Source organism: Peromyscus maniculatus, chromosome 17 (genome assembly GCF_049852395.1).
Source record: "Peromyscus maniculatus bairdii isolate BWxNUB_F1_BW_parent chromosome 17, HU_Pman_BW_mat_3.1, whole genome shotgun sequence".
Lineage (NCBI taxonomy): Eukaryota > Metazoa > Chordata > Mammalia > Rodentia > Cricetidae > Peromyscus > Peromyscus maniculatus.
The window spans coordinates 43,939,425-43,957,655 of NC_134868.1; the positions used below are offsets into that span (position 1 = coordinate 43,939,425).

Consider the following 18,231-nt stretch of genomic DNA (forward strand, 5'->3'; position numbering starts at 1 on the left):
ACTGCTGTCAGCATTTTTCTCATTTAAACAAATAAAGCTGACAAATGATGAAGTTCTGTGCTGCTCTGTTATGTTTAGAACATGCAGAGCAATTATTCATTTGCTGCCAACATTAGTCTATCCACAACTAAACCATCCCAGAGCTTGGAAAGCTTATTAGCATATCAGTACCCTAGTTATATGTTTATATTCTGTGAGGCTCTACTCCATAGCAAAGGCTGATGGGTGTAATTTGCACAATAATTCTCAAGTATTGGGCTTGTCCATACTTAAGAGTTAATGCAAGTTATTGGGTACAATGCTACTCTTCTTTAGGAGGTGTTGTCTTCTATTAGTCTGGAACTTTTGTACCATTATAACATTTCCTATGATCAAGTTAGCTGCCCTCTCTGGAGATAGAAAACTAGATAGCTATGTCTGCTTGCAACACAGATGGGTGAATTCCAGTAGAGATGTAGGAGCAGTTCCCTTAAATAGAGAAGCTTTGCTGAGATAGTTTTCAAGTGTGGATATAGATTTGCATTACTGTCTATATATGTAAGTGTGTGTGTGTGTGTGTGTGTGTGTGTGTGTGTGTGTGTGTGTGTGTGTGTTTGTCACAAAGGCACTGAAAATTTGATAAAGAATGTTCTACTTTTTAAGAAAGGTGCCTTATTAAAGTAGCACTATTTTGTTATGCTAGGGAAAACACTAAAGATATAAAGAAATCATGACTTTTTTTTTTTTTAAGGATTCTCTTAGAAGGGATGGTCTGATGAACCCAAGACCTCATGTTTGGAGGGGGCCTCATCAAGACAATTAATATGCGTGTGTGTGTGTGTGTGTGTGTGTGCGCACACGTGTGTGTGTGTGTGTGTGTGTGTGCGCGCGCGCGAGCAAGAGAGAGAGAGAGGGAGAGAGAAGGAGAGAGAGGGAGAGAGAAGGAGAGAGAGGGAGAGAGAAGGAGAGAGAGAGTCTGGCAGTGTCATTTGTGACCCACCACCTTGATGACACTGATTGGAAGACTACACTGTATTCAGGAGCGGTTGGCTTTGGGTTTGCTTCTGTCCTGTTGAAGAGCATCTAAAGTGGAACAGTAGCTGAGCTGTGCTGCTGATGTTGAATTCATGACTTAAGGCTTTCCCTTTCAATCTTGGATGAATGTTGACAAAGAGTGGTATTAATAGGGCAGCATAAGTCTACTCTCCATGGTGGTGAGGACCTATTTTCTCTTTGTTCTTCCCGAAGAACTATGTAAATATTTCTGTGTGTAATAGTCAAACAGGTTCAGGCCTTGTTGATCCTATGGGTGCTGCTCTGGTCATTGTGCCTGTATATGCAAACATCCTTGATTCAGCTCCTGTGCTCCAGGCCACTCACTGTTCCCTGTCCTAACCCCAGGACTATATAACAGCTAGAGGTGGTAGGTAACCATTGTGTCACCCGGGCCCACTAACATTACTCAGATTAGCTAAGTCTAGTTCTTTCCACTCTGCCCTTTTGATTCCCTCTCATGGGAACCAAAGTAGAAAAGTTCTTGTCCGGTTTCCCCCACCCTTCTGCTTTCTGTTTGCCCTGCTATGTGCTTCCCTGTGCTGCTGTGTGCTGCTGCGGAGTGTGGTATGCTGGGCCTGTTTCTCGCTATGTAAATTTCCTCCTTGTGGCTGTCATTTCCATGTCTGCGTGTCTAACCACACTTGATTAAAATAAACTGTGGGTGCCCTTGGGGGAACAATTGCAAACCGGTGGTTTGCATGTGTGAACTCCCTGTTTTCTGACTTGGACATGTGACTCCTCTGAGCCATTCTGATTAGATAGACTCATGAGATGGAGAGGCTGGCAGTGGAAGAGTGGCTTGATCACATTTTTACCTTTCAGGCCTCTCGTATGCTGCTTTAAAAATGCTAGATATGTTTTTGTACAAAATAATGGGGTTTGTCACTTGTTTTTGTAGGTGCATTGTGCAATTTGACCATATCCACCCACCTTCACTCCTGATCACCTTTCTTCCCTTGCCCACCCTTACCCCCAACTTCTACTTTGCTATTTGTCTTTGTTGGATTTGGTAGTTTGTTTAATAGGATGATCTCCAGTTCCATCCATTATCTTGGAAATAAACAGCATCACTTTGTTCTCAATGGCTGGATAATAATCTATTGTGAATATATAGCACACGTTATTTATCCATTCATCTGTCAGTGGTTCCCTAGGCTAATTTCATGACAGCTATTGAGAATAGTGCCATAGTGAACACAGAACATGTCTCCAGTGCATGCTGAGCTTAATTGCTTTGGGTATATACCCAAGAGTGGTATAGCTGGATCATATATTAGTCCTGTTGTTGTTTAAAAAAAAAAAAAAAACCTACATACAGATTTCCATATAGGCTGCACTAATTGACCTTCCCACCAGCAGTGTATACAGTTTGAGGGGCCTGCTTTACAAAGGATGGTGTGTTCTGTCTCAGTAAGTGTTCCTGAAACAGGGCCAGATCTTCCTACCACTGTTCCATCTCTCACCTGAGCCAGTGGTATGAGCCTTTCTTCTCTACTTGGTCTTCAAAACAGATTATCCATTTGTCTCACATGGAAGAACAATATGTAAGCAAGCCCCATTCTGTACCACATGACTCCTTTTCATCAACTCCTCAACGTCCCTTAACAGAATGTGTGCCCCACTCCTTGCCACTTTCTATTGAAACAGTTGTTTTTGCTTGTTTGCTGGTTTGTTTTGTTTTTTAAATGGATTTTTATTTTCTATGTAGTGTTGTCTCTTTTCCCCTTTGCTAACCAACTCTTCCATTTCCATACCCCAGCCCTGCTGTGTTTTCTTTGTTCACTGCTGGAATAGGACTTGGGCTTGTCACATATTAGCCAAATGCTGTCACTTGAGCTACACCGTCAACCTTTTATTTATGTGCAAGGAGGTTGGAAATACAAGAGTAACATCATGCTAAAAGTCTTTGCTCTGGAGAAATCCACAGATTGTAGGACTCAAGTCTTTAAAAAGAAAGATGCACTCTATAGGCACTTTCCACAAGAAGAAATGTGGATTGTCAGTAGACATTGAAATGACTACTGGAGGCCCCTCCTCCAGTCTTAGGAAGTTTACCTCAAATTATACATGATGCTTTATGTGTCCATAACTGTTTCTCATCACATATTATGAATAATATGTTACTGATTTTGTGGCTGTTTTCCCCCATGTGACTAATTCACCCCTATTCCTTTTTATTATTTAAACCTTACCATGAACAGTGGCAGGCCTGTAGTCTAGTTCTTCCATCCGTAACCTTTGAATCATTTTTTGTTGTTGTTGTTTGTTTGTTTTTTCTTTAGGTTGTCTTTTGCTAGTTTCTCTCCTTTTTATTATTGAAAATAGGTTCTTCTCTCATACGGTACATCCAGATCACAGTTTTCCCCTCCCTCTACTCCACTTCGCACTTCCCTCCACCTCACTTCTCCACCAATCCACTCCATCTCAATTTCCCTTCAGAAAAGAGCAGGCTTTCAAGAGACAACACCCATCCATAACAAAATAGAATGCAATAAGACAAGGGATATTTATCTGCTGCCTGGATTCCTTTGGAATTTAAAAGGAGAAAACCAAATTAGGCATTTAATTTTTCTTCAATTCTTTCACATGTTCATCTTATTTCCATAATTAAGAACAAGACATTCAGTACAGGGATAGGCATCTCGTTGTGAAAAGCCACAGTGTTCGTTTCTAAGGCAGAAGCAAGGACTCCTCTATCTATAAGCTGTGGATGTAGACAGATGACTGCCTCTCTAAGTCATGGGTTTTTTTGTCTACATCATGGGAATAGAAGAGCATATTCCATCTCTGGGTGATGTGTGGGTACAGTGAGGGGATATCTAGAGCTTCCTGTGGTGCTGGACTTTCATACTAAAGCATTGACTAAGCATTCCTATAGTGATGCTAATTGTCAGCCTGTGTCTATGGAATAGAAGGCATGCAAACTCGAAAGACTGCCAACTTGTTTGTTATTACTTAACTGATTTGGCTGGAAGGAATATCCCCTTTTATCCCTGGCACTCCATGAAGTTTGGCTAACCTTCCCAAAGAAGAACCCTAATGGTCCTTGGTCAGAAGCATGAAGATACTTTAACTCTCAAGTTTGAAGTACCAAGCATATTTCTAATGATTAGAAGGAAAATGCAAATTCATAAAAATTCATTGAAAGGTTAAAAGACTTCAGCTTTATCCCAGCTTACAGATGTATCTTTTTTGCTGCCCCATATCCACTCTGAGAATTTTCCTTGGTTCTCTGCAGGGTTATTAGACTTATATCAGCTTGTCTGCTTGCTATATGTCCTGTCTATTTGCTTTGAATCCCATTGGCTCTGTTATCCTCAACCTTTGATACCACTGTTTGGGCCATTTCATGGAATCTTGGCCTATTTATACCATCTTACACATATTACCTTTTTTATTTCAAGCTACACTATTGCAATGATGCTTCTTTGGCTACAAAACCCTGTAACCACCCTAAGAACAACTTGAAACTGTGTCCCTGAGCTTGGTATGTAGAGACAATTATGTTCTAGACATTACTGTTTGTATGCATTTCTCATAGTACATTTTGTACAAAGACAGAGAGCACCAGGTTAATGTAATAGGAATGTTGTTCTATTGCATGGCACTGCGTTGGCTGATAATACTTTGTGTATGCACTTTACAGCCTACTCAGCTCATGGAATTTAATTAGCAGTAATATATTACTGTCACAGTAATTAAAACCTTGCCTTGATTAAAAACAGAATTGTTTAATTAAAAAGAAAAGGTTTGGCTAACCTTAACTTTGTGATTGAGAAATACAGCAACCTCACATAATGTTCTCTGTCTCTGCATCAGGCTTGAAGGTCCGGGAAGTGTTCATCAATGTCACCAGGCAGCAGGTGGAGGACTTCCATGGGCCAGAGGACTATTGGTGCCAGTGTGTGGCATGGAGCCACCTGGGAACTTCCAAGAGTAGGAAAGCTTCTGTACGCATAGCCTGTAAGTACCTTTGGGCGTGACCTTGGATCTTAGGAATATGGACAAGAGTTAAATACAGTTGAAGAATCCATTGGATATGTCCTGAACTTCTGCAGAATGTAGAAGAGAGGGAAGCAAGATGAACTTTCCGATATCCAATATAAGTTTAAAATATCGTTTTAAATGTTTGATCATTTTCTCCAGAGGACAATCAGCAAGTCAGTTTGCCTGAGAGAATCTGCCTGAATTTTCAGCACTCAAATGTCTTAACAAAGCCAGGATAACACGTCCAGAGAATAAAAAGCCCACACAAGTGGACTCTGCTTCTCCCCATCCATGATGACGCTTAGGGGGTGTACATGGGGAAAGCTAGCAATGACTATTCTACTTTCCAGCCAATCTGCAAAAATAAGGCATTAAAGACATTAAGGAATTTTTAAAGCCTGCTGTTAAATCTCTTCTCTGTGAATCCTAAAACATGGAAACAGGTTTTAAAGCTGCATTTATTTGACCCATGTCAAACATGCATTTAAAAAAAAAAGATAGATGAAAAATGATGAGAAAATAAGAATAAGAATAGAAGAAAACTACTTTTCTGGGGGGAGTCCAAGACTTCTCTATCATATTTCAGCACCAATGTCTTTATAATCTAACTATGATTATGAATACACAAGCCTTTCCTCTTTTAAGTGTCCTTATCCCACCCATTCCCATTACCCTGCCTTTGGATCCTTAGACACCTCATTTTTATGCCTAGGAGTGAAAAAAAAAAAAAAAAAACCTCTAGAAGGGAACTGGGAGGTGCAAGGCAGACATCATTATTGTTGTTTTATTCAAATACTGCCTTTAGAGTGCCATAAAAAATATGGGACAAGAGGGATTTATCTGAGGACTGAAGGAATTCTTCATAGCAGATGTTGATGGCTTGGGGATTAAGAATAGGAGTGAATTGCTATTTGCAGAGACATTTATGTTTCCTCAGAAATGAAATCTTCCTCTTAAAATATGCATTTCACCTTCACAATACTGGTGATTTGGGAGGCCTCTCCTGGATGCCATGTGGGTCCTCATAGACCAAGACGAGGTCACCTCGTAAGCCATATTCAGTGTGAGAGCCTTGGGAAATATTTTTCCTGCAGTTATTTAGTTAATTAAAATTAGCCAACCAATATTTTATGACTTTTAAGTAGCAGGTCAACTGAGAGAGGGAGCATGTGTGCACTCATTTGTCCCGTAATAAGTGCAGTTCTGTGTTCCCTGTGTGGCCTCAATCAGGCCAACCAGAACATTCAACCCTAGTCAAGGTAAGGTATATTTTATAGTGCTCAATCCAAACACAGTGCAGGAAACAGCATGAGAGATTTCAACACTGCCCTACTCAATTTCTTTCTTCTGAGCTTCATCCCCCCCCCCCCCCTTATCTCACCTTCCTTCTCCGAGGTAGATGTCACCTATTCTTTGAACTATTACAAATATAATCACTGATCTGCCCACCTCTGATGTCTTCTACCTCTATTCTTCCTCACTTAATTCTTGATTGCCAGGTGCCTGTTAGAAGCCCTTGATTTTGTTTATAAACGTCATCAACAAATGGGTCAAACCACCTATTCTAATTTCCAATCACCTGGACTGTACACATTACACTTCATCCTTCCAAACGCCTGGTGGTTGGATGTGTCAACCTTACCTGTCTGACACAGAGCCTGACTCATGAAGTCTGCAATTTCGCATGTATATTGGAACAGCAGAGAAGAGCCTAGACTCTGCATCCCTGCTCCATTTCCTTTTCCATTCTGCTTCATCTTTGTTTTGTACAGGTGGACTGCATAGTTGATTTTCCTGGGTCTCAATATCCCCAGATGTGAATTGGTGCCTATGGCATGGTACTCACAAGTACTACTTACTTAAACTAGCTGGCCCAGTGAGCGCTCTTGGATCATCATCTGCTGCCTGTGGCATACCTGATCCTCTCCAGAACTATTACATGTTCTGATCTTTGCTGATTTTAATTGAATGAGTGTTCTAGGTTAGCCTTTACCATGCTGCTCTTTTAAGCAGGATAGAAGCAGACAGTAGAGAATATTAATAATGGAAAAGGCACTTCACATTTGGTCACTTTCCTTTTAATCATTTGACCTTTGCAGGCTTCTGAGATCCTTTTCTGTTGATAATCTTGGGATTCTCTCTGAAGATTTAAAAAAAACTTGTTTGTCCTTTTCATATGATAAGCTCATTTGTATATAAAATGTTTTTTTCAGGCAAAAATTGTCAGAATATCATTATAGCTCATATTATATACAACTCACTTAATGTGTTCTCTAAGAGTGTTTGCAACATATTTTTAATTTCTTCCTATGTAGCAAGTTAGAGGCTCTTTAATTTATTTAAAATTATTTATGCAAGCCAAGACATGATTTGTCATTAAATATTGCATTTGACTTGGGGACCAATGTGCATTAAAATGTAAATTGAAATTTAACTAGTGTAGTGGCATCGAAAGTATATGTGGGGGTGCCTTCAGGATCTTACTTGGATGTTTTATTTGCTTCCAGGAAAAACACTTTAGAAATAATTTTCCTTTTTTATTAGACTGAGAAAGAAGAGTTCTGACTTTCACGTGTAAGTACTTCCTAGCAAATAGCACATTGCACATGAGGATACTCTTCATTCTCAATAAATGAATAGGCAAATTAAATATAATTGTTACCATGTTTCTTCTTTTTAAGATTGTTTTTTAAGTGACAGAGGCATCTTAATGTGCTAAATAATCATTGATAGATGAATGCAGTTTATGAACGTGAGAACTGTCATCCGAAGGGACTTTACAATTTACTATCATTTTTATAATACTCAGTAAACAGTTCTATTTCAACATCTGAGCTCCTTATGCTTCCTGCATTGAGCCAATGAGCCATTAAAGATTTAACAAATTTTAAATTGCATTGGGCAGAAGCTTCAAGGCAACTGGGACGTTGAGCTGAGGGACGTATTGACAGGAGCATCTTGATGTGATCATGGTTACTAATCTCTTCAAAAACATCAGGAGGCTCTCTGGATGGTGTTGCTTAGAGATTGTTTAATTTTAATGGGAAACAATGGTAAGAAAAATCTTCTTTTGCTTTTTATGACTCATATGTTCCTCAAAATTAACTCTCTTGGGGGTAAAAGTCACAAACACAGAGCAGTGTCTTCTACAATAGATCTTCTGGATTAGGCTATGGAAGAAGGCCCAGGCAACTGTATATATTATTAAAGATTTTATGATTCAGTGAACAGATATCATTGGGATGTCTTGCCTAGGAAAATATCTCCCAAATGTCAACATGCACCTTCATGCCAATCAGTAAGCAATGTGGTCCTCATATAATGCTATATTTTCAGTTCAAATAATTTGGGAAACCCATAAGGTCTCTAATTGGGAAATTCTAATGAGCTTCCTAGACTTGAATTCTGCTAGTTTGTTTATGCCCTGTACTTTGAATAAGAAAGCCGAGAATGTCCTTAGGGAGCACTGTTTGGGGAGTTCTTAATTTACCCATTTAGCATTGTATATGCCTTTTTTGTTCAACTAGGTGCAAAAAGATAGACAGCTTAACTGAAGGGAAGGTCACTGAGCAGAGTGCATCACGGTTCCTTCTGTCCATCCAATGTACTCTCTTGGGTATTCTTACTGCTAAGCCGTGTGAGTTGTCTTCTGCTAAACAAAAGCTCGAGAATCACGATTTATGGGCATTGGAGGGTTTGCTTGAGGAAAGTAACAGTTGTTTTCCCTTCTCTTTCATGTGTGAGTCAGTTGTGACTCTCATGGTCAAGTTCTAGTGTGTACACACTCTGGATTGGGAGCCAGTGTGCCTGTCATTCATCTTCACTGTTCTGCCGTAATCACTCTGTGTTAGAACAGGGAGAAGTTGGCTGGCCATCAACTACTGGGGGCTGGAAATAGCTGAGACCTAGTTACCAAAGTGAGTTTAGAAAGGTAAAAATAGAAAAATAAAGCCAGCCTACATGGACCCCCACCAAGCTGGCACAAGTCTGTCTCTAGGGAACAACTCCCACAGGCCCTCCCTCATCCGTCTGGTTCAGCTGGACTGGAGAAGACAGCACGCTGTGGCATCTGCTACTGGATCATTGTCAAAACCAGGAATACTCAATTATTCGTAGTTGTTTATTTTCATGGGTGAACATTTGGCGCCTTAGCACTATCTTTTATTCCGTGTTTTTCTTTCTCTCCTTCATCTGCTTTTGAGATGTTGTGCCTATTGGTCAAGCAAACCCTTCTTGACACTTAGGTACTCTTCCCAGTTTGGGACTGGGATAAAGGAAATATGTCTATCCTATAGTTGAGCCTTTCTAGCAAGCTGGTCTCTTGGAAGAATACTCAGTAGGAAACCACTATTTTGTTGATTTAAAAAAAAAACATAATTTGATACATGCTGAATAAAATGTAAATATGATTTTTTGAGATGCCTCTAAAATATCTATGCTACTGTGCCAAGAATGAATGAAGAAATTAGAAAAATCTCATTTACAGCCATGGGGCGCTCTATACTTACATGCTGTAGTGAAAACAGGATTATTTCCCCTTTGCTTTTGGGGGTGGTTTCTTTTTGAAAATTGAAGGGGGAAAAAAAAGACATTAAGTTGTCTCAGTGGTGCATCTCAGCTTCCTGGCTTAAATAAGTAATTTCATGTGCTGAGAACTCTCAGTGCCCCCTGCTTCACGCCTGCAAAGTTAAATACAGGGATAAATAAATGTCCATGCACTGTGCAGATGTAACTTCTTATGCCTGTCTTTTCCCATGACATCCTCACCGCTGGGCGGGACTCCACCTGAATGAGTGGTACTACTTAGATCAGTGGTTCTCCACCTGTGGGTCGAAGCCCCTTTGGGGATTGGATAATCTTTCACAGGGGTCACACATCAGATATCCTGCATATCAGATATTTACATTGTGGTTCATAACAGTACTAAAGTTACAGTTGCGAAATAGCAACAAAAATAATTGTATGGGAGTCACCACAACATGAGGAACGGTATTCAGGAGTTGCAGTGTTTTGGGGGTTATGAACCACTGACTTAAGTGCTTAGATGCAAAAACTTAGGTTCAGAGGTGTGAGGCTTGCTTTCCCTGGCTTTGCTCTGCCTGTGTTCATTATACCCCGGAGCACATGCATCACTCCATCTCCCCACCTCTGACTCTTCTTTCTTACCTTATGCCTCTATCCGAGGACTGTCATACTCGCTGCCTTATTCCCAGAACCCAGCTGAACTAATCACCAGCCTCATAGACCAATTTGGACATCAAAAAGCCTATTCTCTAGTATCCCCAGCTTCCAAATTCCACAAATCCAAGAGTCCATGTCTGTCTTCCCACAGCATTTTTGGACTGTTTTCGTGATATGTACAATGTTTTATCTGTAAGTTCATTTCTGTTTTTAGGTTATAAACTGCCTCAAGGTTCCAACATTATTGCCTTCATTTTTTTTTTTTTACTTCTAAGTGTCTTGCAGACCTTATATATCACCTTTGTAGTAGATATCTTCTGAATAGCTATGCCATCCACTCAGACCCTGACTCCTGTTCATGAAAGAGCATCTGCTGGTTGTTTATTATGGTGATACTCATCTGTCTGGCTTCCTTGTGAACCTATCGCTAATGAGAACACAGAAGAATCCTCTTTGGCTTCCCTTGTCTGGAGCTGACTGCTAATCATGAACACTATAATAAAGCAGAGGTCAAAAGGGAAATGAAGTGATGAAGCATTACAACCATGATACCCTATGACTTACATATGTGACCTCCGCGGCTTACACTGTCTGCTCTGCTCCAGTTCTCTCTGTCAACACACATCTCCATTGTGGAAACCACACTGCAATACCTAGTATAAACTGCACAAAAGTGTTGCTGGAGGGCTTCTCTCCAGGTTCCCCAAGCCCCGCAGTCCCACAATCCACTTATAAAATAATCACTCAGACGCTTATATCACTTATAAACTGTATGGCCGTGGCAGGCTTCTTGCTAACTGTTCTTTTATCTTAAATTAACCCATTTTTATAAATCTATACCTTGCCACGTGGCTGGTGGCTTCTCAGCGTCTTTACATGCTCTTCTCCTGGCGGTGGCTGCAGTGTCTCTCCCCTCAGCCTTCCGCTTCCCAGAATTCTCCTCTCTCCTTGTCCCACCTACTTCCTGCCTGGCAACTGGCCATCAGTGTTTTATTTAGATATAGAGCAATATCCACAGCACTTCCCCTTTCTTCTTTTTTTTAAAAAGGAAGGTTTTAACTTTAACATGGTAAAATTACATATAACAAAACAATTACCGAGCAAGAATTATAGTTACAATATTAAAGAAGATGTCTTATCTATCTTATATTTGTGAGTTTAAGGTTTTATAGCTAACTTATCTTTTATTATAACTGAGGAAATTACAACTATCTAGTTTTCAACCACATCAAAGACCTGAGAAGGAACATAATGGTCCCTGAGAAATGGTAGATGGATGCAAGCAACTTTCGGGAATCTTGCAAGAGTAGACCAAGACAGCTGGCAGCCTGGACAGTCACCTAATGTTTCTCAGCATTGTTGGTGCATTCAAATTGGCTATAGGCCTAGAGTATCTGACAGACCATTTTTAGAAGCAGGATTTCTGAAAGACCATCTTACCCTGTCTTGGCAGAGTACAGTGGTCGCTTTCCTTGTGTCCCGCTTGTCCAGAAAGGACAGCATTGCATTTGTACTGTCAGCCATCAAGGCAAGGGCAGTTCTTTGCCCAGTAGGCCATTTTGTGCCAAGAAGACAAAGTTCCCAATGGAAATGTCTTAGAAGCCCAACATTCTCTCGGGATCAAATTGGTGCAGCCAGGAGCAATTGTGTCTCGCGTCAACAGAATTCTAAGTTATTTAAATGCCATATTCTCCAGGTCTATGAAGTGTTTGAAGATTACCTATCTATCTGAAATATATCTATGTATACCTAGAAGACTTAACTAACATGGCTACAAATATGATTATCATAGATGACTAATTATTAATCTATTTTTAATTATCCATTACAATTTTAAATGAGTTACATAAACATAATACCTCAAACAAGAATAGAAACATATATATAGTATAACAAAATTAACTTAAAGTTTGTATCAATAAACTAAAATTTATACCAATGTAAAACATTTTAAACATGAACTAAAATCTATACCAATGTAAGACATTTCAAACAAGTTTTCTTTAAAAGCAGGTTCATTAATCTACCCTTTTATCTCATCATCTCCACATTCTCCTATATATCTATATCATATCCCCTTTTCTTTTTTAGAAAGAGATCACATTTATAATCAACCTGTTTTAAATAAAAATATTGGTTTTTCTCTGTCCCACACCAGAGGGCTCTTCTGATTTGGGACACAAGAATCTCTTAACCAATTTTTTTTTTTTTTAAGCAATATGTCTGGGTTTAGAGGGGGAGTGAGCCAATTCCACCTCTAAAGCCAGCTTGGTATATTTGGGAATTTGGGCGTAGCATCTCTTACTACTTCCTGCTGGAGGGGGGCGCTGTATCTTATGGGGATGCAAAGAAAATTTTTAGGCCTATGGGGTAGTCCGTGAGGCTGTATTGTGTGAACCAGTTGCCTTGAAACCGCTCTGGATGTTGGATCATCTGGGCCATGGTGTCACCGGAGGCCTTTCAGGGGGTCTTGGCTGGTGAAACCTGATGTATCTTAATCTGGAACAAATCCACAGCCTCTGGCTTTCTGTGGAAACAAAAGCAGAATCTCTTTTCCAAAGCAACATATCCTTAAATCCAAATTTTGAAGTGAAGGTACCTTTAAAATATACATTTTGGCATAACTCAACAGCTTTTGTAATCAAATGTTTTTTTTCAGTTACAAATATCAAAGAGAACATAATCCAGATTTTCTGTGTGGTAGCCATCTTTACGTGGCTTATGTTTTATATTACCTCGAGCCTATTGCTTTAAACTGCATCCTTCTGAGCCTGAAACAGCGCTGTGGCTGCTGGCTCCGCCCAGTTCAGCTTCCCAACATGGCAGTGGTACGTTTTCCGCCAGCTCTGGGAGTCATCAAGTCTCAGAAATAGTGGGTCTAAGCTTTTATCAAAGCAGCGTGTAGCCCAGAAACCTTTTTTTTTTTTTTTTTTTTTTTTAAATACTAGTAAAGACTAAATCTACCGCATAGCATAATGTGCCCCTGGCAGATGCCTCATTCCCGCCATAGTGCCGGTCAAACGCACCCGCCAGGAACCCGCCAGTGTTCAAACCTGCGTCTTGCGCTGTCTAGCTGCCCGTATGAGACAAGAAGCAGGAACCTGTTTTTGGCTCTGTTTAGAATTGGTTATTAAATATTCTCAGGTTTAAGGTGGAAACTCGAGCCGTTGGGTGCCATTTGTTGCTGGAGGGCTTCTCTCCAGGTTCCCCAAGCCCCGCAGTCCCACAATCCACTTATAAAATAATCACTCAGACGCTTATATCACTTATAAACTGTATGGCCGTGGCAGGCTTCTTGCTAACTGTTCTTTTATCTTAAATTAACCCATTTTTATAAATCTATACCTTGCCACGTGGCTGGTGGCTTCTCAGCGTCTTTACATGCTCTTCTCCTGGCGGTGGCTGCAGTGTCTCTCCCCTCAGCCTTCCGTTTCCCAGAATTCTCCTCTCTCCTTGTCCCACCTACTTCCTGCCTGGCAACTGGCCATCAGTGTTTTATTTAGATATAGAGCAATATCCACAGCACAAAAGTCCCTAAAGTTAAGAGAGATAGTATTATACTTTTCTTCCAAAGGTCAATAATTTCCTATAGCCTCATATTGACTTCTAGGGTATTATTGATGGATATGAGAGTCTTAGCCTTTGGATAACTGCATAACATCATCTCGTCATGGGAAGAATGATTGCTGAAATACAGCTGCAGTCCAGTAACTAGGCTGCACACAAAGGGATGGGGTTGTATCCACCTGAAGCCATACAGATGCAGTTTCCTTGCCAAGCCCTGTGCTAATGAGTGTCAGGGTTGCACAAAGGTACCATGTAGGCTTACAGAAGCAGAGCTGGCAGCATACTTTCTGAGCCCCAGTGCACCATGAACAGAGTTCCGTGTTTAAAAGTTAAGAATTTGGACCGTGAAAGCAGCCTATTAAATCATGCATGGAGCCATGCACATTTACATGGAACTTAACACCCTATGAAGCCAGCTCTGAAAAATCAGGTCTTATATGTCCTTGGAAGCCTAGGGACACCCTCAAATTGTAACACACAGGATTTTGGAAAGGACCGTTTTTGCTGCAAAGCCAGCAGCAGTATCACTGGGTCTAGGTACGAAGTTGACAGGTGTTGAGTGGGGCTGGGAAATGACGTGACCAGTGGTGGATCAGTGTTCCTGTTACAGCAACTCCCTGTGCACTCCACATGAAGAAGCAAGGTGCACACATCTGGCAGTGATATTTGAGAATGCATAATTATTTCAGATGTCTATGTAAGATGGAGGAAGTAGGGCTGTTTATACATTTCTAAATATGAAAAGTGAAGGGTGTTGCTCTATTGATAGAGTGCTTGCCTGGCATTCAAGAGGTCCTAAATTCGATTCTCTGCACTCCAGAAGAAGCCTGTAATCCCAGCACTCTGAAGGTGAACATAGGAGCTCTAGGTCATCAAGCTAAATGGAGAGCAAAGCCAACATTAAAGACCTATCTCAAGCAAAGTTTTGATACAATAGACCTTAACAAGCTTTACGGCATTCTACATGGAATGATTTCCTTAAGTCATTTACTGACAATCCGCATGTTGATAGTGACCCTGATACTGTTACCCCTCTTTCTGTGTTTATCTCTATGGTCTTGTTCCACTCCATGGTGGGTTTATTTTGAGAAGTCCATCATTAGACTCTTTTGTCCTTTTTGACCCAGGTGGCATAGAGCAGTCATTCCATGGCAAATATGATATGATGGAGCGGCTGCCAACCTACCCTGCAAAGCAATTCTAAAGTAAATACATTTTTTTTAATAAGTAGGAATTCACTTTAAAATTATAATAAAAAGAATGACACAGTAAGCCTACAGTCACCTGTTAATGCGATTACATGTCATATACAAGACAACTATATGTCTGAATGTTTGTACAACTGACTGTTTACAAAAGTCACGCAGATACCTAGAACTGTGGGTGCATAACAGCATTGATGTTGGTGGCAGCATGAGTTCTTTGGTTCCATTATAATCTTTTATAATGTATATTGTTTACGCTGTCCTTTAGTGATATATATGTCACCACTATATGTATTAGATGCAGACATCTGTGGAATTCTTTTCTACAGTACCATTTCTCCCTTCATTTTCCTTACTAAGTACATTTTATGACATATCTAAGGTATAATTATAAGAAAACTTTGATAGAATACTATCACCCAACTCCAATAACTATCTGTTCTCTGCCAGTGTGCAGAAATGTTGTTTGGTAACAGAACACTCTAGTTCTCATGTTACAGTTGAGTGTGAAGCCTCCTTTGCTTCTTGTAACCCAGGGGATTCTTCGGTCTTCTTCTGTCCCCTGTGACACAGAGTTTGGAAGCATAATGGTCAGTTACTTTGTCTAATGTCCACCAGTATAACTGTTTTCATTGTACAGAATAAAAGCAGCCGCACAGAAGGGAGCTCTCTTTGCCTGAATAATTTGAGCACAGCAATGATAGTCAAGAATTATAACTCATTAAGTAAGAATGCACATTGATTGAGTGTGAATAGCTCAAGGAAGCAGCTGGTGGGGGGATGCTTAGCACTAAAGCACATGCTGCACAAGCATGGGAACTGGAGTTCAGATACCCAGCACCCCCATAAAAAGCCGAGCCTGGGGGTGTATACCTGTAATCCAGAACCAGGGAGGCAAAGACAAAAGGATCTGTAGGGTTTGCTGGCTAGCCCGGGTAGCCAATTGGTGAGATCAAGTTTAGTGAGAGACACTGACTCAAAAGTTGAGTTCAAGCACAACCAAGGAAGATACCTAATGTCAACCTCTGGCTTCCACGTGCACACGGTGTACACACACACACACACACACACACACACACACACACACAGAGAGAGAGAGAAAGACCTAGACAGAGACAGAGACAGAGAGAAAGAGACACACAGACAGACAGAGACATAGAATAAAGAAAGGAGAGGGATAAGTTTTCCTTACTATGGAATAAAAATATCTATCATAATTTCTGCGAATATAGGCAAGTAGTGTAATGGAGGCCAAAACTAACAGGTAAGAGTTTTAGGGTTCTTAGTATGTTTACATAATCTCAGTCTTTTTCCACATCTGCTTATTAATCATAAAGAAGATGCCAGTAAATTTGTAGTGAAAAATCTCATCATACTCTACCTCACCTAAGTGATTAGTGTAATATCACCAGCAATGGAACAGTAATGAGATGTCCCTTCATATGATGAACTGACACTAATTGCTTCAGCTTTGTTCTTTCTAAATATGCGCAATCTTTACATGCTTGTAGGAAGACATTGGAAGAATTGCATTAAAGAACATTTGACATGATAGATCATTTTGAATCATTTCTACAAAATGCTGTCTGAATGATAGACACTTGAGAAGCCACAAGGTTAGTGTGATCCATCTGTCCAAAGCTTTCAATATCCATAGGATTTTAGGGCCTGGTAGTACAAACCCTTTGTTGTTCAAGTGTCTTATGATAAATGGATGGCATTGTACTGGCACCTTCTATCTTATTCTGTAAGTCACCTTTGGATTGCTTATAGAACCGTGCACATATATTGAACAGGCATTGTCTGAAAGGCTTGGGACCAGAAGTTTTCAGGTTTCAGAGTCTATTAGATGTTGGGGTAAATGCATCTATTTTACTCATTGAGCATCTCCATCCCATACATCCAAAATTAGAAATGCTTCAAATTCACAAAGTTTTGGTCATCAGATTTAGGATCGTTTTAGATTGAGGATTCTTTTGTTGTTGTTGGAGTTGCTCAGTCTTTCCAATGTTAATCTCTATGAATTTTATATTCAGCTTTATTGTTTAAACTTCAGGGAAAAATAACAAAAATGTATGTATTCTGTACAGCTACAATTTGTTTTTAATATTATCAAACTTAGTTTAGGCTTACTTTCCAAATGTGAAGCCCATGGATCTAGCATAATGTATACTTCTCTTAGGTAATAGAAATAATCAGGTATGGGACAGAATGCCAAAAATAAATGAATTTTGAGACTATAATTGTAAACATCAAAGGTACTTGATGTGTCACATCTTCTTAGTTAACACCCATGGATGGGCCTGCCTCCCTTGCCAGTAGATGCTCTTCAGCATGGAGTATGAAAACCTGAAATCTCTAGGGAGCTGTGTTCTGTGAATAAAGAGTAATGGTTTGTACAATACTGATAGAAATTGATCTACTTTTGTTTAACACATGCATGTTTATGAGTGACAACCTTAAAGATATGGTCTACTGACAAGAAATGTGTTAGGGAGAAATGAAATTTCCCCAGATAACGTTCTTTCAGGCTACTTATTACCAGTCACTATTTTACCATGAAGAATTTGTAGAAATATAGTCACTGCCTTTCAATGAAATCACAGATTAATTCCGTCTGCTATTCCTTTCGTGAAATTCACCTTGCATTTCTTGAAGACAGCCGTTTCTATAAAAACTTCAGTATTACATTGGCAAAGAGAATATAGATTGTACTTCAATCAATACTAAATCTTTCCACTAAATAAACCTTCTGACACACCAACAGTTGGAAAGCAAAACAAACAAACATAACAACAGAAAGAAATTAAGTCTCTTAATCTTTGCATACATTTTGTGCCTAGTGAGTCTTCTCAGGTTAGTGTCACATCTTTCTACCTAAGTATGGAAAGACAGGATTGCATTCCAGAAATTTCCTAAATAACAGAGGGTTGCTGACTTAAGGGAGGAATTGAGCATCTGTGAATAGTTCAGAAACCTGTATATTCTAGGCATCCCAAGAATAAAATATTGTCACTTCCTTTGAAGAGTTCACAGTATAATGAGAGAGATACACTTGGAAATAAGAATTTTCAGTGGTGCATGGCTCCTGATACATTCAGTGTGCATGAGGAACCCACCAGGACAGCTGCTGATCTCAGGGACCCAAGATACACTTCTTTTTTTTTTTTTCTTTTTTTTTTTCCATCACAGGCAATTTATTTTGTTCTATTCATTCACAGTTAATACAGAAAATACTTGGAAACATTTCCACATA

At 39.8% G+C, this 18,231-nt stretch overlaps 1 protein-coding gene across 9 annotated transcripts in view; it reads left to right on the forward strand.

The window, feature by feature from the left end:
* The window catches only part of Unc5d (unc-5 netrin receptor D), a 557,233-nt gene that overhangs the window by 327,424 nt on the left and 211,578 nt on the right, over window positions 1–18,231 (forward strand). For all 9 annotated transcript variants that reach the window (XM_006994386.3, XM_042262551.2, XM_015987869.3 and 6 more), the window contains exon 3: window positions 4,855–4,998. In XM_006994386.3, coding sequence (XP_006994448.1) covers window positions 4,855–4,998 — 144 coding nt within the window. The remainder of the gene's footprint in view (window positions 1–4,854; window positions 4,999–18,231) is intronic.